Source organism: Vombatus ursinus, unplaced genomic scaffold (genome assembly GCF_900497805.2).
Source record: "Vombatus ursinus unplaced genomic scaffold, bare-nosed wombat genome assembly UNPS02014798.1, whole genome shotgun sequence".
Classification (NCBI taxonomy): Eukaryota; Metazoa; Chordata; class Mammalia; order Diprotodontia; family Vombatidae; genus Vombatus; species Vombatus ursinus.
Genome location: NW_020954576.1, coordinates 17991289 through 18015772, shown reverse-complemented (window position 1 = coordinate 18015772; position 24484 = coordinate 17991289). Strand labels below are relative to the sequence as shown.

At 36.6% G+C, this 24484-nt stretch overlaps 1 protein-coding gene across 1 annotated transcript in view; it reads left to right on the top strand.

Moving 5' to 3' along the window:
- Positions 1–24484, top strand: part of LOC114050093 (inactive phospholipase D5) — a 394466-nt gene that overhangs the window by 196754 nt on the left and 173228 nt on the right. Inside the window, exon 3 of the mRNA XM_027871645.1 lies at positions 23764–23932. Coding sequence (XP_027727446.1) covers positions 23764–23932 — 169 coding nt within the window. The remainder of the gene's footprint in view (positions 1–23763; positions 23933–24484) is intronic.

Sequence of the window (24484 nt, the reverse complement as noted above, 5' to 3'; positions counted from 1 at the left end):
CGGAATCTGCTTAACATGCTGCCTCCCTTAATTTATTACTTTGTGTTGGTGCTTACAGAACTTGTATCACTTTTATGTATTAATTTATTTATTAATAACTCATAGAATGTTAGGTTCGGAAAGTATATTAAGGATCACCTAGTCCAGTCCACTCATTTTACAGAGGCTTAGGAAACTGAAGCTCAGAGAGATCAAGCTACTGGTCCAAGGTCAATCAGCAAATGGCAGCCAAGTCTCAAACCCAGTTATTTTTGTCCTACACTTATCTATCTCCTACACATTTAATTTCTTACTATGCTGAGGAACTGTGCAAAGTTATTTAAAGCTAGAGGCTAAAAAAAAAAACCGAATTCCATTTAAAAGGCACTTATTAAGTGCTTACTATGTGCCAGGTCCTGTATTAGGTGCTGGGGATTCAAAGACAAAAATGGAACAGTCCATTTTCTGCCAAAAATGTGACTACAGGGGCTCCCTTCCTGGGGGGACAGGGGTCATTAGACAGTGCAACCTTTGCCAAATGGGTAAGTCCAACCCTTGGTCTGAAGACAGTCTGATTTCATTTTTTGCCTACTAAATAATTCTGAATAATGACTTTAGAATAAATATTTTGCTGTAAAGAAACTTTGAGAACTAGAGATTGACCACACACACACACACACACACACACACACATCCACACACATCCACAGTTATCCCTTCCACATCACAACTTTCCCCATTGTGGTTTTGATATATTGCTGGTCAGCATAAAAAGTTAAATGGGAATTTTTTGGAAGTTTTGTGGAAGCCACAGATGACACCTGAAGGCCAGCAGATGACACAGAGCATGTAATGAAATACTTAACCCAAATTTTACAGTAAGGTACTGTAAATACCCCCATTAAAAAAAAAAGAAAAAAATTCATACTTCTTCTCTGGTACAAAGGGAGGACCAAAAAATTTTACACAGATTTTTCAGGATTGTAGGGTGCTATGCTCCTAACCCCTGCAGTGTGGAAAGGATAACTGTGTATGTGAGTATGTGTATATAAACATTCACACATACATATATATGTGTGTATATATGCACATATGTATGTGTATGCATATGTATATGTCTGTACACATATCTGTGTGTATATATACACATACATACCCACATATATTTAAAAATTTAAAATCCATCAAATCATTGCTTCTTCACTGACCCCATCACATTCCTGGTTAGAAGAAAAAGGTGAAGTATACTTCTTCCAAAGAGCACAAGATGCTCTGCCTCTCAGCCATGAAGCCTTACTAATATCAAAATATCATCTATCTTCAGTCCCTGAAGTCTCATTTGTATAGATACATGCTGATGGTTGCAGTAACAAAGCATATTGGAAGAGTGTGTTGCAGGGGTATCCACTGAGTGTAGGATTGCTCTGCTGGGAACATGGTTATCAGATTCTTGCTGTGGAATAAATGTATATTGTCACCACCCTCCTAGGTATGTTGTCTTCTACTGTAAGAATATATTTCTAAAGGGGAGAGACTGTCTCTATATTTTGAAGATTTTGTGAAGCAGTTGTCCATTTTGAGACCTGTAACACCTCTTATAGTGACCATAATTTAGTGACACACAATTGTGACTTGAAGGCTTTCACCCACTTAGAGCATAGTCTCTTGGAAGAGGGATTATGCTGCTTGGCTCCAAGGGTCAGAAATAATAGCCATGGGCAAAAGTTTCAAAAGGCTAATTTAGGCTTGACGTCAGGGGGAAAAAACAAAACAATTTGCAACAGTGAGATGTGTCCAAAAGTAAAATGGGTTGCTTTGGGAGACAATGGGCTCCCATTCAATAAAGACTATTTGTTGGGTATGTTGTAGAGGTGATTCCTTTTTAAATGGGGTTGGACAAAGCTCAACTCCAAGCTACCTTCAATCTCTGAGATTTCGGTGACTCTCTAAGATTATGAGTGAAAAGAATCCTTAAACTGAAAGGAAATAAACACATTTTTTTCCAGCTGTGTTTGCTTGGTTTGACATAGAAAGTTAAAAGCCCAGCAGGATTGCTTGATTTCCATGCATAATGGCAGTGATAGATTAAACCTAACCATTTTCATCTTTCAAGATTTGTATTTATCTTCATGACATTCCGCTATTGACTCTTCCCCTTCCCAACATTGAGCACAGTGCCTGGAACATGGTGGGCACTTAATAAATGCATACTACTGACTGATGTGTCTTTCCATCTCTCAGGTACTCATATGTTAAGTTCATAAGGAAAGCAGGGACTCGCCTTAGCTCACAGAGTGTTGAATTGTAAGAAAGTATTAGTTTCTTTAACCAAGCAAATCCCTCTCTTTTGTTCAAGACTGCTTTCAAAGCTTTCCTTTAGTGCAGATTTCTCAGGGAAATCTATCTTTTGGAGTACGAGTCTTAGGTGAAGAGTTGGGGTCTTTTATTTTTTTCTTTTGGGAGGTACAGGAGCGAATGTAGTTGCTGTTCGTCCTTCACTTTCGAAGAGGACCATGACATCAGGGAGGTGATGGCTATAACATGCAAGGAAATTGGATTTAAGTGAGGGAGGGCTGTGCAAAGTCACCAGGCTCACTTTCTCTTCTGGAGCCATCTGGGTCCAGTGGCAAGATATAGATTAGAACAACTGGAGGTGGCCCTGGTTGCAATCAATGAACAAATGAAAACCATTCTGAAACACCCCTCTGATCCCCACCTCCTATTCCTTACTTTCTTGTTAGCTCTTCCATCCTCTTCCCTTGTCATTTTATTCTTTTTCTATATGTCTCTGTTGTCAATCTTCCTTCAAACTCTCCCACATACCTCACATTAAAAAAAAAAAAGTCAACCAACCTGGCAAACAAAAACAACCAGCCTAAGTGACAAAAGAATAAGATGGCATAGTTAAGTTTTTGAAGTCATCGTGAGGATTTGAAGAAATAGGGGTGGGAATCATTCCATTTCTCTTGCCTTTTCTTGTCATCTCAAGCCCAGATGGGCTAGGTTGTAACAATTATATTACTAGGATGATGATTAATGTGTATAAAAAGGGGGTATTTTAAGCATTTAAATATAAAGCTACTTGAATAATTTTCCTAAATTTTTGAAAGGAAGCTGTCATCAGGAAGAATTTGAAAACTTTAAGTGTTCCAAGAAACCCATTTCATCCCCTGCCTCCAGGCATGTCTGACTACCAAAAATTGCTTTTGTTTGGCTACAAATTAATATGTAACCTTGAAGTGTTATTATTATGATTTTGTTCAGACCTGTGTTTTCACTGGTGTGGGAAATCCCAGGTGAAGAATTTTCCATGTACTAAATTAAATCAACAATTCTTGTTCCATTTATAGTCTTAGAGAATTGTCTGACTCCCTAAGTGACTTGTACAGGGTGGCATAGCCAGAATATGTCAGAGGCAGAGCATGAACCTAGGCCTTCCCTTTCTCCTCCCCTTTCCCCACCCTCTCAGCTGAGAACCTGGCCTCACATTTCACAAAAAAATGTAGGGCAATCACCAAGAGTTCCCTCTCTTACCTATCTCCTCATCTTACATCGCTAAGATTCTGCCTCTATTTCCTCCTGCACTTCTATCTAGCGTGAAGAAGTGGCCTTTTTCTTTGCCAAAGTGAACACATCTACGGGCACAAGTGATCCCATTCCAGCCTGTCTTCTCTAGAAGATTGCCCCCTCCATCATTCCCACTCTCTCTCTGCTCTTCAATTTCTCCCTGTCTACTGGCTGCTTCCACACTACCTAAAAACATATTCTTGCCTCTCCAATCCTCAACCCTCTTCATTTGGTCTATCCATCTTCACTAGCTATGTATCCATGTCTATCTCTATCTACGTCTACATATATACACATACATGCATACAAATACACATGTATATGTATTATACATGTATGTATGTATATGTGTGTGTATACAGTCAGAGCCTCAACTTTTTCTCTCTCACTCTCTTTTTAACTCTGCAGTCTGCCTTTTGACCTCATGAAACTATTCTCTGAATAGTAACCGGTGTATCTTAATTGCCAAGTCTAATGGTTTTTTCTCAGGGGCAGGTGGCTCAGTGGATAGAGTGCCAGGTCATGAGGTCAGGAAGACTCATCTTCATGAGTTCAAATCCGGCTTCAGACACTTACTAGCTGTGTGACCCTGTTTGCCTCAGTTTCCTCATCTGTAAAATGAGCTGGAGAAGGAAATGGCAAAGCACTCCAGTATCATTGCCAGGAAAACCCCAAATGGGGTCACAAAGAAGTGGACATGACTGAACAACACCAAACCAAAATGACCTTTTCTTAGTCCTTATGCTTCTTTTCTCTGCAGCCTTTGACATTGTGATCACCCTCTTGTCCTTGATACTGTCTTCTCTCGAGGTTTTTGTGGCATTATTCTTTTCTGGTTTTCCTCCCTGATGATTCATTCTCAGATTCCTCTGCTGGACGTTCATACATGTCATGCCTGCCAGCCATGGGTGTCCTCTGAGACTGCCTTGGGTTCTCTTTTCTTTTCCCTCTAAATTGTCCCACTTGGTGATACCCCATGTATTCATTTATGTTCTCTATACAGGTGATGCTCTGGCCTGTTTACCTAGCTCTCACCTCTCTGCTTTATCTCCAGTCTGACATCTCCTCTTTCCTATCTGACATCTTGAACTGAATGTCCTATAGACATTTTAACTCAACATGTACAAACTGTGCTTGTTATCTTCCCCTCCCCCCATCAGCTCTTCTAAACTTACCTGTTATTGTTGAGGACACCACCATTGTCCAGTCACTCAGACTCCCAATGTAGATTTCGTCCTCAGTTCTTCACTCTCGCCCCATATGACCTCTCTGGCCAAGTCATGTGAGTTCTAGCTTTTCAGTATCTCTCCTCTGACACCACCACCACCCTGTGCAGGCGCTCATCGCCTCACACATAGGCTGTTGCAATAATCTGCTTGGTCTCCTTGCCTCAAATCTCTGCCCGGTCCAGTCTTTCCTCTAATCAGCTGCTAAATTGACATTCCAAAAACAGAGTTTTGAACATCCCTTTAGTCAATAAACCCCAGTGGCTTCATATGACCTTCAGGACCAAATATAAAATACCCTGTTTGACTTTTTAAACTCTTTGCAATTACTCCTTTTCTAACTTTCTAGTCGTTAGCCTCTTACAAGTACTCTATGATCCAGTGACACTGGCCACTTGCTGTTCCTAATGCCACACACTCCTCCCTACTCCTTGCCTTTTCACCAGCTCTTCTCTCCCTCCTAGCTTCCCTGACTTCTTTCAAATATTAAATAAAATCCCATCTTCTGTAAGATATCTTTCCTGGTCACCTAAAATGCCAGCGACTTCCCACTAGGTTCCCTTCAGTTTACCCTCTATATAGCTTGTACATACAGAGTTGTTACATGTTGTCTCCCCCATTGAAAAGGGGGCTGCTTAAGGGCAGAGACTCTTTTGCCTTTCTTTGTATCCCCAGCTCTTAGCACAGGGACTGGCATATAGTAAGTGAATAATATTCTAACTCTGAGCTCATCTTCTGATTCGCTATACCATAGTGCCTCAGAATAAATAAAGGTGATATTCATTATGACAATACTATTAATAACTCACACTTCAATTCAGAAAGCATATATTAATTCCCTACTACGTTCAAGGAACAATGTCAAGTGATAGGAAAACAAAGGTCAAAATGAAAAGATTCCTGAGCGCAGGAAGCTTATCTTTATCTTCCCCCTGTCTCTGGTGCTTTCACCCACCTGCCAGTTACTACTGTGTGTAAGTTTTGTATATTTCATATTTGCTTTTCTGGGTATGCATTTCACGCAATAGAATATAAGCTCCTTGAGGGCAGAGACTTTACTTTTTGTCCTTCTAGCATTGTGACCGGCACATTTTTTATTGTTGTTGTTTAGTTGTTTTTCAGTCATATCTAACTCTTCATGTACCCATTTGGGTTTTTCTTGGCAAAGATAACTAGAGTGGTTTGCTGTTTTCTTCTTTACAGATGAGGAAACTGAGGCCAACAGGGTTATGTGACTTGCCCAGCGTCCCATAGCTAGTAAGCATCTGAGGCTGGATTTGAACTGGCATATAGTCCTTGCTTAATAAATGCATTAAGAAGACAGCTCTAAAAGTGTGTAATGCTTGCAGACTAACAAACCACCTGACTCAGAACAGGCTTGTAAAGTATGCAAGGCAAGTAGCAACCTGCCCCTTATTCCCAGCTGAGGTAATTATCTGGTCGTGCAGCTAGTAAATGTTGGTATGGGACTCATGTTCATGTCTTTTATTTCCATATTCAGTGTTCTCTGGCTTATCCTATGCCACTTATGCATCTTGTGAATCCTACAAAGGAATGATGAATGTTCAGAGTTTTACTATCACTGGATTTAAAAATATGTAATAATACACATAGCAATTATATTTCATGAAGGCTGGGAAATTACAAGGTCATAGCGTTCCATAGCTGAGGAGTAATGAGATCAAATATAAATTAGCAGGTGATTGAAAATGCATTAGAATCCTATATTTATATCTCTTGGATACTATTTAAAATTAAACAGTTAATTATGATGTGAATATAAATGAAAGGTTTGTTGCCTCATTATAAAAATGTTAACATTTTTGCAAAGGAACCTCATTGAAAGGACTTTCTGTTAATTTTCCCTGTGTCTAGGACACCTAATATCTCTGACATCTTGTAAATATAAATGATGAGTTATAAAACATTGAAATCATTATGATTATAGTTACAGAAGATATACTATTTCCAGCATTTTAGAATAGTCTTGACTAATTAATTAAATTGAACCAAACTAATTCAACAATCATATATTCAGTCACTTTGTGTGATGCTGTGCTAGGTTCATTCTGTTTTATTCTAAAGTCCATAATGGAAGGGAGAATAAGCATTTATATTGCATATGCTACACATACATACATACAATATACAATATACTATCTAGCTACCTAGCTATACTAGCTATTATTACTATATTTGCAGGGGAGTGAAATAGAATAAATCTAGAGAGGTATGAATGGGCCAGTTTATGTAGGGCTTTAAAAGCCATAGGTTATATATTTTATGGCATTTAAAAATTTTGAGAAACATAATTTTAGGGTCATTTAATCATTTTATTAATTATACCAGCATTTTAATAAAAGGATGGTCATTCAGCCATCTCTCTCTTAGACTAAAGACAACCATGGTGGTGGGCTCACAGTTTATTTGCCCATTGGAAGAGGGGTGTTCCCAAGCAACTCTAATTGGTTAACAGTTAATGAGAATGAATATCACAATGAGAGGCTGAACTTATTCAAATGAACTTTGAGTATGTCATTTACTTCTAAGTTACCCCAGTCTTGGGCAATCTATTCAAAGAATTTATCCCCACCCAAACCTGAATAGAGCACAATGGCTTCCCAGCTTGGGTGGGGTCTGAACAAGAGTGTTAAGAAAGTCCAGTATCATTGTCAGTAATGTCTTTCAAGAGACTGAACTCTTGAAATCAGGACTTTAGAAAAAGGGAGGAACTCTGGATCTCCCCAAATCATTGATTATTAATAATCATTTCTCACAATTTGATCCTGGAGGTAAGAGGGAACCAATAAAGTTTGAGTAGTGATTCATTTGGTCAAAATTGTGCTTTAGAAAGATCAGTTTGTTAGCTGAATGAAAGATAGACCGGATTGGGGAAAGACTTGAGTCAGGAAGACTAAACATAAGGCTATTGCAAAAAATCCAGGCATGTGATGAGGGCCTAAACCAATGAGGGAGGAGAGGAGAGATGTTGCAAAGGTAGAAATGACAGCATGTGGCAAAAGATTGCACATGGTGGGGTTGGGGGTGAGGAGTGGAGTAACAATGAGAAGTCAGGGATAACAACTACACTGTGGGTCTGAGTAACTAGGAGAATGGTGGTACCCTCAGCAATAATAGGTAAGATTAAAAGAGGTGATTGGGGAGGAGAAGACAGTAATGAGTTCAGTCTTGAATATGTTGAGTTTAAGGATATCCAGTCTGATATGTCCAAGAAACAGTTGATTTAAACATAATCCAAATTCTGAAAATATAGTCAGCTCTTGACTTGGTTATACTTGTGGATAGAAGTGGTAGATAATCCATAATGACATACAATTTTAAAAATTTGTTTGATTTTGAAAGGCATATGAATTTTACAGGTTTACTTTCATAATAACTGTATTAAATGAATATTAAAATTAGTTTATGTCCCCTGAGCTTATTTCTACTGACAGCATACATAGTCCAGAAACGTTGCAAGGGGGCACACACTTCAATCAAAATAATTGCAGAAGATGTCTGAGTCAATTACTGTCAAGGTATAATATTCACACTTGGGTAACTGATGTTTTTTTTTCATTCACTCAAATATTTATTGATTGAAGATTTATGCTGATCAAAGCACTGTACTAGACACAGTAGAGATACAGAGAAATAGAAGACAAGATCCTGCCCGGAAGGAGGTGACAATTTCGTTAGGGAGATAAGACACACACGTTAAGCATCAAATGACAAAATGAAGCCATGCCAAATGACTAAAGGAGAGTCACTGACAATAGGTTAATGCCTCCCTTTGGGAAGAGAAATTACTGCTCATTTTGAATCTTCTGCCTACAAGGTACTCTTTCATACACTGGGAGAAGTATGCTGCTATACGACTTCTTGGTGGCCTGGAGACATGAATGCACCTCTGCAATGTAAGCCATTAATTCTCTTCTCATCAGCAAGATTAGGCTTAATATTCTGTGTTCAGAGCATATGCACACTTGGTACTAGGAAGTTTCCACTGCATTGGCATTTTCCGTGTCTAGCAAGAAATGAATGAGCCATTGAACTTGACTTGCTCTTCCAGACTGGTGATGAGCCATCAGCAAATGGCAGCTTAACCACTGAACAAATCTCTTAACTCCCTTGTTGCTCCTCTGGGAAGTTTAATGTGATCTGTATCAAAAATTGATGCGATACCACTTCCTGCCTGGAAGTGGGAAAAATAGTTGCATTAATGGTTTCATGGCACAGATTAGGCTTTATATTTATTTTCTGTTTTCAGTCAGTATCTAAGAAAATTACATTTTAAAACTCTAACCTGATATTTGCATGCTGTACCACGAATGAAAAGTCTATTTTGTCATTGACCTCATAAATTGTTTTAATGTTTTTATTTAGGGAAATCACAAGAATTTTAATCCAGTATTTTCTTACCTTCAACTTAGACAGTGGTAAATGTTAACCTGGACAGGCCATTAGAATTCACTTATTTTTAACAATAATTTTAATGAATATATATTTATGTATTATATATATATATACATATATATATATATATAATAAAGATGAATGACCCATAGCTCAGGCTTTGAGCCCTTTCTAATTTTAGGGAGAGTCTTTTGGGTCAAATCATTACCATTGAATCAGTTGTTCCCTAATGGGTTGATTCAGAAAGACAATTTTTTACAAGTATGTTTCACTTTAATGTTAAATGGAAGTTAAAGATAAGTTGATATCCCCTAATCTTGCACATGTGACCAATATCAAGGATAGCCTAGAAAAACAATGCCAGAGGGTACAGACTAAGGTCAAAATAATTGTGATGGCTATATTTATGTTTCCTTAAAAAAAAAAGCCTGAAAACAATGGGTATGTATGTGTGAGACGTTAGACATCTACATTTTCTGTATTTGTTGTGAGTAGACTGATTATTCCCCATTGTGGAAACTCCCTTTACCAATGCAAATGAGCAACTTCGGTATAACTTCTGGTCCTAAGAGTGCAAATCTGAAAGCTCTACATAAATATTAATTATCATTAATAGTAGTTAGCGTTTATACAACATTTTAAGGGCCACAAAGTACTTTACATATGTTATCACATTTAATCCTTATAACAAATCTGCAAAGCACAATTGTCTTTTGGGAGAAAGAGTCAAATTATAATGAAACAAACTTATTGTACAGTAACTGACATGTCATAGATGCTTAATAATGTATTGATTAAATGCTACCAGCAATTAGCAGTTTAGTCCATGAGGGAACATGAATATGCTGATTCTGTCCAATTACATATAACTTCTATTATTTACAGTTTTATATACTGAAAAATGAAGTTCAGAATGACATCTTTGAGACACTATATGGTCTTAAAGTATCCAAGAGAAAAAATAGACTCAGTCACGTTCAATGTATTCTGCTTACTAATGAAAGGTCAGAGATCAGAGCTGAAATGAACCTTAGAGGTCACCTAATACAAACTTCTCATTTTCAAAGTTATTTTTACTGATGAGGAAACTGAGGCCCAGAGAGGTTAAGTGATTTGTCCAAGGTTTCCTAGATAGAAATAGCAGAGACAGGATTCGAATCAGGTCTTCTGACTCCAAAGCCCATACTTTCTCCACTGTGCTACAGCAGAAGTTAGAAGAAAATATGTTAGAGTACTCTTTTTTAAAACAAGAAAGAAGACTGATAATTAGAAAAATAAGATAATACAGCTTCCTGTTCTCTTAAATTTTGTTTGTCACGGTTTAACAAAACACTTTCATGGTCCTTTTCTTAGTGGCAGTCATCATCTTAATTGTACTAGGAAGAGTAATAGTAGTAATTCACCTTTCAAATAATTGCAGTTAATCTTAAACTAAGGCCTGTTTGTGTTTTGTTTTTTTTTTAAATTGTTATCTCTTTCATTATAATTGATTCCCTTGATAATCCTATTTATTATATTTTTATTCTGAGAAAGGGTACATAGGCCAGAAAGGGTCAGTGATACAAAGATTTTTTAAAAAGAACACCTGTTTTAAGGTTTACAACACACTTTTCCTCATAGCAGCTTATTTCAATGTACTACCCAATAAATCACACTGCTTCTTCCAAAGACCTCTTAAAGACTGCATGGCTAGGCAAATATGTATGGAGCATTTGCATGTATATATCATTCAGTAAAATCTGGTTGTTGTAGGAATATAAATATAAGTGTATATACGTATATATGTATATTATATATGTGTGTGTGTGTGTGTGTGTGTGTTTGAGGGTAAATAAAATATGTGGGTGGATTTCAAATTCAAGCCTGGTTGTCCCAGAATGGAGCAGTGCCTCCCCTCCCCCAATTGTCTACAGAGGCTATAAGCCTGAATCATCCTGAGTGCCTCTACGGAAGCCAGTAGAGCTCTTGGGATTGCTTAGTTTAGCATTAGTCAAGACCATGGGGCAAAAATACAGATTCTCAGTTCTCAAATGTTATTAGTTAAATGCATGCATGATTCTCCCAGTTCTCAAATGTTATCAGTTAAATGCATGCATGCATGCATTAATTTATTCTTTCATTCACTGATTCCTTCAATCAATATTTATTATCACGTGTTTAGGAATCAACATAATACATGCAGGAGTGGCAGACTGAAATACAAAGTTTAAATAAGATATAATTCCTGCTGTCATGGAACTTACAATCTAATGAACTTTAATATAACTGCAAATGAATACGAAGCAGGTAATATATATTTCATGCCCCTTCACATGAGTTTTCCATCAGTCAAGTAACTACTAACAGACAAGAGAATTGAATGGCAATATGACATTGTTGAAAGATGGCTGGAAGCAGAAGGGACCTACTTTCAAAGTCTGACTCCAGTACTGACTAGTGATCTGTGTACAAGTCACTTGACCTCACTGAACTCCCATGCAGTAAGCAAAGTGATCTCCCTAAGGCACAGATCTAAATGTGTCTCTTCCCTACTTAAACAATCTTCCATGGTTTCCTACAGAATACTGTTATTTAAAGATCTCTCATAGCATGGCTCCAGTGTACCTCTCATCCTTATTTCACAAGGCTCTTTTTTATATACTGTGTTCTAGCCTAACTAAAATACTACATGTTCCCCATTTTTAACATTCCATTTCCCACTTCAGCGCTTTTCTATAGACTCACCACTCAGAGCTTGAAAAAGACTTTCTTATCACCTCTGTCCCCTAATTACTTTTCCTTCCTCAAGATCACATCATATTCTAACTCTTTAGTGAAACCATCACTGATTCTCAATACCAACCCCTCGCCCATTCTATTGCTCTCTTTCCTTAATTTTTTTTAGTATTGTATTCCTATTAGAAAGTAAGCTCTTTGTGAGCAGGTATTGTCATTTTTGTCTTTGTTATCAACACTCAGGAAAGTATTTTCTCAATAATAATCCAGTGGATCTATAATCTCATTTGTGTGGGTAAATGCAGATCATCATTCATTCATACCTTTCTATCTTGCATGACTGTCATCCATGCCCTCCCATAATTTTGCCACAGAGAGTCCATCCAACATGCTACCTTCCACAAATTCCCTTCCTATTACATGGATATCCATGACATACAGATTTTCCATCAATTGTCACTCTCTGTACCTACCAGATGACCTGTTGTATTTTCCATAGTTCTGATGATGCTCTTTATTCCACTTCTGCTTTAATTTCTCATTTTAATATGTTGTAGCTTGCTCACACTCACTGTGCGCTACTCCATTTCTGTTTGTATAATCTTCAACTGTGATTCTCAGAAACTATAATATTCCATAACTCATAGTAATACAACAGTATTGACAGGATACTTATATTAAAAAGATAGGCCTTTGTTTCAAAGAGAGGGTTGGAGTCATTAAAAAAACAAACTCGTTTTCTAAAAGCAATTCAATCTCCTGTTTAAACTTTGTTTATGTGTAGCACTTATCATGTGTACATATTTATATATGTGCATGTTTATATGCTTATGTGTATGCATATGCCTGTATATGCATATCACTACTGCATGCATATACATGGCACATGTCTATATACATGTGTCCACATACAATTCTATAGCTGCGTGATTCACATATATGTATATATACATATGTGCTTGTGTGTACATGTGTATATACACAGGTTTTAGTATTAATGTGGTTTTAAACTTTAATCCCTATTAAAGCTTAAAACTACACTAAGACTTTTGGGCCACCATATATATATATATATGTGTGTATATATATATATATATATATGTGTGTGTGTGTGTGTGTATGTGTGTGTGTGTGTGTGTGTGTATACTATATATATATATATATATATGACAGGTTCTGCAAATGAACAATGAATTGAGCCCAGAATTAAACATGGAGAGGAGAAGAGGCTAGATTGCCTTTGGAAAGACAAACATGAAATTGCTAGAATTTTTGTTGATGCCCTTTCCCCCATTCTCTTCTCCATGTCTATTTTATTGGTATCAGTAACTTGTTTAAATAGGTCAAGTAGTTTTAAAAATTGTATATCACATCTTTTTCTATTTTTTAAAATTTCTTTTAGTTTTGTATTAATTTTTAAATTTGTTATAGAAAATTGGTGACCTTCCTGATACATAGACAACTAACTTAGAAATGCTTCCCATATCAGCAACAAAACATTTCTCTAGTTTGTCATCCTCTGCATCCAACTTAGGAACTTTTTTGGGATTATTTTTATAGTGGTGTTTTGGAACTATTTATCTTGAGTATTGTAATAGAAGATGACCAATTGTCCTACACAATGATATTTCTGGTTACCTTTTGATGCATGGCCTAATTAATCATGTGAACCAACTTTGTTTGCTTCTTAAAGTACAGCCTGAGAACTGCACCTCTATTTAGCTTCAATTCCTTTTGTCATTTAATTTCATAGAGAGAGAATGAAAGATTGATGTGATTCCTGTTTAATTCTGCATCTAATCATTGTTCATTTGTAGTACTTGTCATGTGTACATGTTTATTATATATGTGCGTATTTATATACATATTTGTGTATATGTGCATTTATACAAATTACAACTACATACAAATGCATGCACGACATATATTGGTTCTTCCAGGCTATATGAACTTGTCATAAGACAATGACCTCATGTTTAGATTGCTAACAATTAAGTTGTTTATTGATCTCAAAACGGTTATTCTTGGCACTCTCTGCTCCCCTTTCTACCACTCTGTCACCCTCACTGCCAAAGCAAAAGGGGGCCTCATAGGCCTCTATTTTTCTTTGGTTAATAGGTTGCCATGGGCAATGAATTCATCATCAAGTAACTTGCCTCCTTGTTTTAAGTCTCTTTCCACCTAGTTAGGCTGCTCTTATTCTTCTGTTGTTGAGATCATGCTCATAGCCATGATAGAACGTTTGCTCTGACTTCACAGATTTCAACAACATAGGCTTCAAGGACAGCACAGACTTCAACAAATCTGCATTATAATGAGGCATTAAAGTAGGACTTTGGGGAAAGACATGAATACAGTAGATTCTAAATAAATGTTTATTGAATTGATTCAAAGTTTAACAGACCTGGACCTGAAAGAGCTGTCAGAGACCATCTAGTCCAGACTCTTCAATTGTCAGATAAGGAAATTGAGACCCAAAGCAATTAAGTGACTTGGCTAAGATTACACAGGTAATATCAGAAATAGGATTTGAAGCAGGTTCTCTGTCTCAAGAGTTACCATTCTTTCTATCAAATAATTTGAGAGTTAGCAGGGATCTGAGAGAACCTAATCTAGCCACCTCACTGAAAGATAGGGAAACTGAGGAATATTGAGATGAAATGACTTGTCCAAGGTCACAGCTAATTAGCAACAAATTCTTTAACCATAGATTTATTTACTGAAGTTCCTTTATTTCAGTCCACTGACTTTGCAACAAAAGTGTGAGACCCAGGGCAGATACCCTGGGATAAGGTGAATGCCTAATCCAGATTTCTTCTTTTTTCTCCTATTTCCTCATAATCCTTCTTAACAACCATATAAAATAATAATAATGATAATAATAATGAAGTTATCCCAACAAAATTAAACTTAAGAATTCACAAATACCTTTGACTTTACAGAATTTGGGTATCTGGAGTCAACTTTTTGCCTCTGCCATCATTTCTTTGCTGTTGCTACTCACTCGGTCTCCTGGTGCACCCTCCTGTATTCATTAAGGGAAAAATGGAAACCTCTAAGTAATATAAGATGATTGCCAACTCTTTGTAAGATCCAGGAAAAAAAATTGCCATCCAGAAGGCATATTTCCTATTCACCTTTCTCTTCTACCTCTTGTATGTAAAATCATTCTGACCCTGGTTTTTTATAGCTGAAAAGAGAAAGACTATAGATGAGGTGATGGAAACCACATGTCAAAACAAACCAAGCTAGAGTGGTCCAGTTTTACCTCTTAAGATTTCAAGAGAATCACTTATTAGAGTCAGCAATCTGTACAGAAGTGTATCTACCCTGTTAATCTGAATGGCTCCAGTAGCTAGGGGTAAGAATGATGAACCTTTTGCATGCCTGCCCTGAAGTAGATTTGCAGAAAGAGAATTCATATAGAGAAGGCAAAATCTGGAGAGTAGATATTGAGTGCAAGTCTAATTAAGTTGACTAGTTCAAACCATCTGTTAAGCCTCATTACTTTGTTCTCTTTTAGACCAAAGGCCTAAGAAATGGAATCCAGTGAATTGATCCCAGAGAGCCTTAATAGATAAACACTCTCTAATGACTGATGCCCAACCTAAGAGAGTTAGCCAAAATAGGAAGCATTCAAGACTATTCTCATTCTAATAGTGTTATGCATGTCCCACTTTTTAGCTGTCTTTTCTTTTTAGTGTCTGTATAACTTTTGATAATGACAAATGTATAAACAGGCATGATGTTTTATGGAAACCTCTATTAAAATAAAGAAATTAAGAGGGTTTGGTGTTATATAAAGAATTCTATTTATACTACAAATGTGATATTTGCACATTTATGATTCCCCTTCTTACAATGACATTTTATGTTCCAGTCATATAAGAAAGGATTTATAAATATCACTCTGAGTAGGGGGAAAAATTATTAATTATGGCTCATTATGAAGACCACATTGAGGCTGGCAAATGAATATACAGAATCAAAAATGGTTAGAATCCTATGGAAAGACATAGCCACATTACGTGTAATTCTCTTGCCCAGTTTGCTTATAGCTCAAATCCTGAGTGCTGTGGGAAGAGGCATACGAAGAATTTTTTTTTGTAAATATGGTATGAGTACTGTTCAGCTTTCTTCTCTTCATACTGTTTCAGAAATAGTGCTGCAGCCTCCAGGGCCCAGTCCTCATAGAAATGATAAGCAGGCATTCCAACCATTTGCCCAAAGGTGAATATTAATGAGTGCTACTTCCATCCTTTTCTGGAGATGTAAGAATAGCATAAGGACTGTTATCTCTTGTAAATGAGTTCTGCATGTATGCTAACTAGATTGGGCCCCCAGAGAATATACTGAGGTAGGCTGCTAAAAGAAATGTTAGGTCACAGAAATAATCCATTTTCTCTTGGCCCTTGTTCTCTAGTGGGTATAATAAAAAGGCATTATGTTATACAGGGGAGAATTCAAGACACCAGGGATCATGACCTAATCTCTCAAATTAGGTTGAGAGAGGGTAAAAATATGAATTATAGTAGAAGAGTGCGAGGAGCAGGGAAAGGATATGATGATTGTTAGCTCTTTTTCAGTGCCAGATGAAAACTGTTCATCTTGCATGTGGATAGCTCCCATCAGGCCTGGGGGAAACAAGTTTTCACTCAGACTGTGGCTGTACAGACTGCTACTGAATCCAGTGTAGCCACCATACTACTTTGACCACAGTCAAATGATAAATGCCTTTGATCTGATCTTTTTATCCATGTTCCCTACAGAAATGCCTTTGGAACAAGTAGAGAGCACCCCATTAAACAAGAGTAAAACTGATAACATGTACATTAGATTTGTGAAATATAACCTAATATTGTTTATATTCAAATGGAGACTGTGAAATAGCTGAAATCCAAGAGTAGCATCAAAAGGCCCTTCGTGAGCAGCAGCCAAATCAGTCATAATGAGCAAATGGCTACGTCATGTGAATTTCATTTATGGAAATAACGATTTATGGTGGCAGTTCAGGACTGAGTCACAGTCCCTGGAAATTATAGAAAGAACCTGTACTTAGTGATCAATGTAGACCATGTAAGGAAATGGCAGAAACTGTGCAAGAAGTCACCGCAAGCTATAAAAATTTGGCACCTTGCAAAACTTGACCTGACTATACTAGAGTTATAAATCAAAAACTAGATGTCTTTCATGGATTGCCAGATGACAAATCCCCATAGTACAAATTTAGTATTCAGAGTATCCTGAAGAATTCAACCAATAAGTTGTTCAGGAATTGTACCATTTTTGCCCACAACATCATTATATTTTAACAACAATGTGTTCAGTATTTGCCACAAAACTAAATACCCATAAGCTCCAAGCTACAAGGAATGAGAAGATTTAAAAATAAAGAGATCCATCTAAGGAAATCAAAATCATGGAAGAGCAAGATGAATTACATATCTATTTTGTTCTGCCTACTGCTAGAATTGTACTGAGGATGCTTTTAGTAAGCCTATATCAGATGACTTTGTATCCTAATATTTTTATTTTTTAAAATGTGTTTTATTTTTAATTAAGACAAGCACTTCCATAACATAGTTCAATAAAAAAAAGATGATTGTGCATGAAACTGTAAATCTACTTTGCACAACTTTCTATTCCTTTCAAATATACAACAAAATTATCATGTAAATTTGTTTTTTTCTTTTTTTTTCTTTCTTCCCCCTACCCCCACCCTAGAAATGGCTACCATTAGACACAAAGGGGGGGGGGTGTACATATATACATATATATGTAAATGTAAAATTATTATATTCATCTATTTTTTCAGTTTTTTTCTCTGGATGCAGATAACATCTTTCTTCATATGTCCTATATAATTAATTTGGGTATTTATAATTGTCAAAATGACCTATTTGCTCAAAGTCATTCTTACAATAACATTTCTGTTACTGTGTATGATGTTCTTTTGGTTCTGTTCATTTTGCTCTTCATTATTTCATGCAAGTCTTTCCATATTTTCCTAAGATCATTGAGCTCATCCTTTCTTATAGCACAGTAGTAGGTCATCACAACGACATACCAAAACTTGTTCAGCCATTTTTATTAAACGACAAAAAGTCATTTTATTCATTGGTTCAATGTGCTATAGTAAGTAGAGGTGTCAAACATATCGCCTGGGGAGCCACACTCCTAAGTATAGCCTAAAACAGATTAAAATTAATAAAAATACAATAAAATACAGATAGTACTGATATGTGGTTTTCTAAATCACTGTGTGGCTCATAGGGATCCTTATGTATGGTTTAGTGGTCCCCCCATTTCTATTTGAGTTTGATACCACTGATCCATAAACATTAAATATGAAAGAAAAGTAGCAGCATAGTGACTGATCCGAGGATGGTTTAATATCTGAACCCCACTGAAAACAAGATGAGAACAGCAAAGATAAAAATAGAATAAGCGTCCAAATAAAATTGTGTATAGTGTTTACAAAATACAAGGTTCTTCACTCAAAAGTCAATAAAGAAAAATAAACACTTCCTTCCCAAATAAAAGGAAAAGAATTGATAGATGTTCTCAAAGATCTTGATAAACAGATTAAGAATTTGTGTAAATAACACTTTTGGGGGAAAAAAACCAGACCTCATTCCATAAAGCTGTAGTAAAGGCCAACACAGTCATATACCACAGGAGTTGTCAAATATAACTGCAAGCAGTTTTCCTCTTAACAAATGGAATGGCTAAGATCCAAGAGTGAAATTAAAATGCACTCTGTGAATGACAGCTACATGAACTCAACCAATTATTTGTTGAGAACAAAACATTGAATTAATGACTAAGTCATGGAATTTGTTTATATAAACATGTACTCTGTGATCCAGTGACACTGTCCTCCTTTCTGTTCTGTATACAAGATACTCCATCTCTTGGATGAACATTTTCACTGGCTGCCCTCTTGCCTGGAACTCTCTTCCTTCTCATGACCACTCTTGGCTTCCCCTGGTATCTTAAAGAGTTGCCTTGAGCTCTGAGGGCTTAAGTGACTTTCATAGAGTCACATATTCATATGTCAGAGGTGGATCCTGAACCCAGGTCTTCTTGGCTCTAAGAATAATTAGTTGTGATACTGATAATAATAGTAACTACGGACATTTATAAGGTGCAATAGAATTTGCAAAGCCCTTAACATACATTATCTCATATGATCCTCACAATAACCCTGAGATGGTAAGTACTACTTATTATCATCCCAGTTCTACTGATGAGGAACCTGAGGTTTAGAGAAACAAGTTCCCCATCTCAGTAGGAATCATGGGATTGGTGCAAAAAGGACTGGGTTTGGAGTCAGGAGACCTTGGTTCTGATCCTCACCTTTATTTTGTTTCTTTACTGGTGAAACGAGGTGGTTGTACTAGATGACTTCTAAATTCTCTTCCAACTTGAATTCTGTGATCATCATGTAATTAAGGAGTAGATCTGTGATCACTTGTTGAGGATAATATCCAGGAGATTCCTTCTTAGCTAAAGACTGGACTAGGTGACTTCTCAGGACCCTGACAAATCTGACACTCTTTGATTTATTATATAACAGTCATAAAACTGGCAGTACCTACCTCACAGGGTTGTCCTGAGGAAAATATATTGTCATCTTTAAAATTCAAGTGAGTTTTAATTGCTTTTAATTGTCTTTGGGTACAACTTCCCTGGCTTCAACCAGAGCAATAATCAGACTGAAGATACCCTTTGCCCTTTAGTCTGCATTCAATAAGGCTACACCATATTACCTCTGAGTCTGTTCTTATCAGTGGGATGTTCGTAACCTTGATGCCTTATAATGTTGATGTTTTTAATTGATTTTTATGCTGATGTGAATAAATATTTTATCAAAGAGCATGGAAAAACACATAATTTCATTGATTTTTTTTCATCAAATCCTTTGGAGGTTTTCTTTGGGGGAGGAGGCAAACAAGAGAGGATATACTAGGTAGCAATTTTTTCCTGCTGAAATAATCTAGAAAATATTGAGAATCATTGGCTGTTACCATGTCTCCTAGAAGGGAGAAGGGATGAGATGAAAATGGGATAGTGTGGAACCATCTCCATGCATAAACAAATAATAATTCTTCATCTTTCATCTAAAGTTCTCATTGTATTTTTGGTACATTAACTCACCCCCTGGGTGAATAGCAATTTCATTTTACAGGTGAAGAAATAAAGAAATCCAGAGGCCAAATGGCTTGTCTGAAGGCAAAATAGAGAAATGAATTCCTCTGTTTTCTTTCTTATTGCTTTTCAGTTGTGTTAAGAGTAAAAATGACTCTTGTTACTTGGAAGCTTATCACTCTATTATCTAGCAGTAGTTTTCATTATGGATATGGCTGTGGGGACACAGGGACCCATTAGTGCCCTCCTGTGAAAACCACTTGAAGTTTCACTTCCATATGGCAACTTCCATTTATTGTCCTTTATACAGCTTTTAAGCTAAGCAAAGGAATGTGGCTGGATGAGAACAAGTTACCTTTAAAGGTCTACTGACTTTACCGATTAAGAGGCCTTCATAATTGATACTCTGTGAAACTATGGTTCAGTAGAACTTGGAGAGAAGACAGGAATATTGCATTCCTGGAGAAATGGATATTCCTATCAACAATAATAAAAAGTATTTCTGAACAATCCACTTGGAATTTTCATGCATTATTCTAAGGCATGAACATTACATTATTCTGGAGGTAGTTTGATAGCAACAATTCTTCATTTCCCAGGAAAAGTATTAGTTAGCTTTTGGCTTACATAACCTTTTTTATTTCATGTTTTTTTCCCATGAAACAAGAGGGCCTAAATAAAACAAAAATCCAAAAGAGCTAAAGTAGAGGTTCTTAACCTTGGGTCTACAAAAAAGGGCTATGGATATATTTGGGGGAGATGTTAGCTTGGATAGGCAAAAATTACATCTTTAATTTCACTAACCTCAACTGAAATTTAGCATTTCCTTCAATTATTAATATATGTGTGTGAAAACATACACACACACACACACACAGAGGGAGAGAGACAAAAACAGAAACAGAATCAGAGTCACAGACTTCACCAAAAAGCCAAAAGGGCTCATGACACACACACACACAAAAAAAGATTAAGAACTCCTGATCTAAAGGAAGCCTTCCAATGTCTAGAGATGTATAGGAAGACCCACAGCACATAAAGTGGACCCTCTGTGCTAGATTAATGGGGACACCTGAACAAGAGCCACATAGAATAGACAGGAATGGATAGGTTGAGATCTACATCATAGAAGGGAATATACACTTGTGAGATCACAGATCCAATAAATTATCTCAGCCCCCTACTTTTCTTCTCTTAGCATGCCTCTTGGTCATTTCAGCACTTTGACAAGAAAAGAAGTAAACATCATAGTAATCCATCTTTCTACTTTCTAAACTCTAACTCTCTCTCTCTCTCTCTCTCTCTCTCTCTCATTTAATAAACAAACTAAAAGTCATTTAAGAAACACCACAGTTTAGTAAACAAAGCTTGAGTTATAGTCAGGCAAAACAGCATTTCACATCCCTACTGTGATGCCTACTAATTGTGTAAACTTGGGCAAATAACTTCACCTCTCTTATCCCTAGTTCCTCAGTGGTATAGTGGGGGGATAATAATGTTGTTAATATCTATCTCAGCATAACTGTATATCTATTGTGGAAAGTAGTTTGCCAGCTGTAAAAAAAAAAAAAAAACCTATAGAAAGAAGAGCTATCATTGTGAATTAAGTAAATAGAATGTAAGTGCCTCAAGGACAGGGATTATTTTGTTATTGGCTTTGTGTCCGTAGTACCTAGTACATAAGGATGCATAATAAATACTTGTTGAATGAATAATTGCTTTGTAAAAGAAAGGTGGTTGAAATTTAAGGGTAGAAATAGATAGGGGATCATTTGTGGGTATTTTTTACCTGGACCATCCCCCACAAGCATGGAAAATTGATACTTGGCTTCAGTTAGGTTGGAAATGTTTTACTTTGGGGCAGCTAGGTGGCGCAGAGGATAGAGCACCAGCCCTAGATTCAGGAGGACCTGAGTTCAAATCTGGCCTCAGACACATAAAACACTTACTTACTAGTTGTGTGACCCTGGGCAAGTCACTTAACCCCATTGCCTAGCCAAAATAAATAAATAAATAAAATGAAAAAAAAGTTTTGCATCTAACTATTGAGCTAATTGGAATATTGCCTGTCATACTTATTCAATGATTTTATTAGCAATGACATTAAAGAAGTCATTATATACTTGTCTCATCTCAGATATTCAATAGGACCTTCTCAAAGGGGAACATTAAGTTAACTCTCTTCTTTCTACTAATTTTAGGCATCAACCTATGAGGCACGCATCTCTTTAAGAGTTAAGCACTTATTGATAACTTACAAGGACATTATCCCCTAATCATGAAATTGATGTAGGAGAATAGTACATACCTAAAGGAGATGTTCAGCACCATTTCTGTTCATGTTTTCCAGTCATGTCTGATTCTTCCTGAGCCCATTTGGAGCTTTCTTGGCAAAGATACTGGAGTGGTTTGCCATTTCCTTCTCCAGCTCATTTTTACTGACAAGGAAACTGAGGCGAACAGGATTAAGTGACTTGCCCAGGTTTCCACAGCTAGCAAGTGTCTGAGGACAGATTTTAACTCAGAACAATGAATCTTCCTGAATCCAGGCCTGACACTCTACTGGGACACGTAGATGCCCATTCAGAACCATAGCATAGTGGAAAGAGCATCGGAATTATAATCAGAAGATGCCCCATATTAGCTCTGTGACTGAGAGCAAACCATTTAACCTTGATGACTCTTGGTCTTCTCCTCTCTAAGTGGGGTATAAAAACACTTGCACTATCTGCCTCACAAGGTTATGGTAAAAAGTCACTTTGTAAACTCTAATTTATAAGTAAATGGGAATAATTGGTGATGTCTATTGTATAGGTAAGGATGCTTTGGGAATTGTCATTTGACACTAAAGATAATTATGAGCTTTTGTCTTATTACTGATAAATGCATATAGTACTGGAGGAACCGAGTCATACTAAGCTTTTATTCTCTCTATATATAAAATCAGAAGACACAGCAGCTAAATAGGAGGGTGACTTACAAGTTCTCCTTTGAGAGGCAAATAGAGTTGGTTCACATGATCAGTTGGGCAATGCATCAAAAGGCAGCAAGAAATATCATTGTATAGGTCATTTGGTCATTTCATATTACAATACTCATGATAAACACTTCCAAAATACCTATTATAAAAATAACTCCTGATAAGTGCCTATACTGAATAAGAGGATGACAAGCTAGAGAAATGTCTTGTTGCTGTTATGGGAGTCATTTCTAAATTAGTCGTCAGGGAGTACACTAATTTTCTAGAACAAGTTTCCAAATTAATACAAAACTAGAAGAAGAAAAAAAAAACAGAAAAAGATTTATTGGAGAATTCACCCCCAAGATTTTACCCTATGATTCTTTGAAACAGGACAGCAGATTGTGGAAAACACATTAGGAACTGCTGAAACTCGGTGTATGAGCAAATAGGAAATAAGAAGTGTCTGAGGAAGATAGTGCAAATTTTAGAGGAAAATATAAATTGAGAAACTATAAGCTAGACTTTTCATTATGTCAGTTAGCCAACAAGCATTTATTAAATACCTTCTATGTGCCAAGCACTATGCTAAGCATTGGAGATATAAAGGCAAAAAACAGTCCTTGCTCTCAAGAAGCTCAAGGTCTAATGCACGTTTGCATATGTATATATCTGCATGTACACATAAAGATCTGTCACTTCATATTTAATCGGTTTTTAAAATGTTTTATCTTCAAAATCTTTTCTAAGAATTGCTCTGGTGGAGAACATTCCTGAAGGCCTTAATTATTCGGAAACAGCACCATTCCATTTGTCACTTTTCCATGGTTGGATGAATTTGCTCAACATGGCCAAAAAGTCTGTTGACATAGTGTCTTCTCATTGGGACCTCAACCACAGTCATCCATCAGCATGCCAGGTGAGCTGCAATTGGTACCTGTATATACCTGTTTAACTTGTGATGGTTTTGTATATTGTACTTTACATTGTCTTTTCTGCTCAATCCTGTAGCTCTGTTTCCAGTCTGACTTTCTCCCATAGTAAACTTACATTATTATGTTTATGCGAGTTTGTCTTTGTATCTTATGTTCCCTTTTCTTCCACTGGAATGAAAGCCCCTCAAAGCAAGGATTATTTTAATTTTTATTCTTTTACCTCCTGGCACTTAGTATAAGTACCATGTACCCAGTGAGAGCCCCATTAAATACCTGATAATGCATTTATTCCACCTCATCAAGGAGAGGTAGGGTTTGAGTTTGGATCAAAAGCCAAAATTTTATAATAGTGATATCTATTTTACATCACACCCTGCTAATGATGCCTTAATCCTTTTGTTAAAAGATGGAATAGGAAAAGGATGGCATTAATTATGGGATAGAAGATGAATTTAATGACCTGACAGATCTCTAAATATACTGCCTAAACAAACATATGAAAATATTACTTAAAAGAAATCAATGACAATAGAACA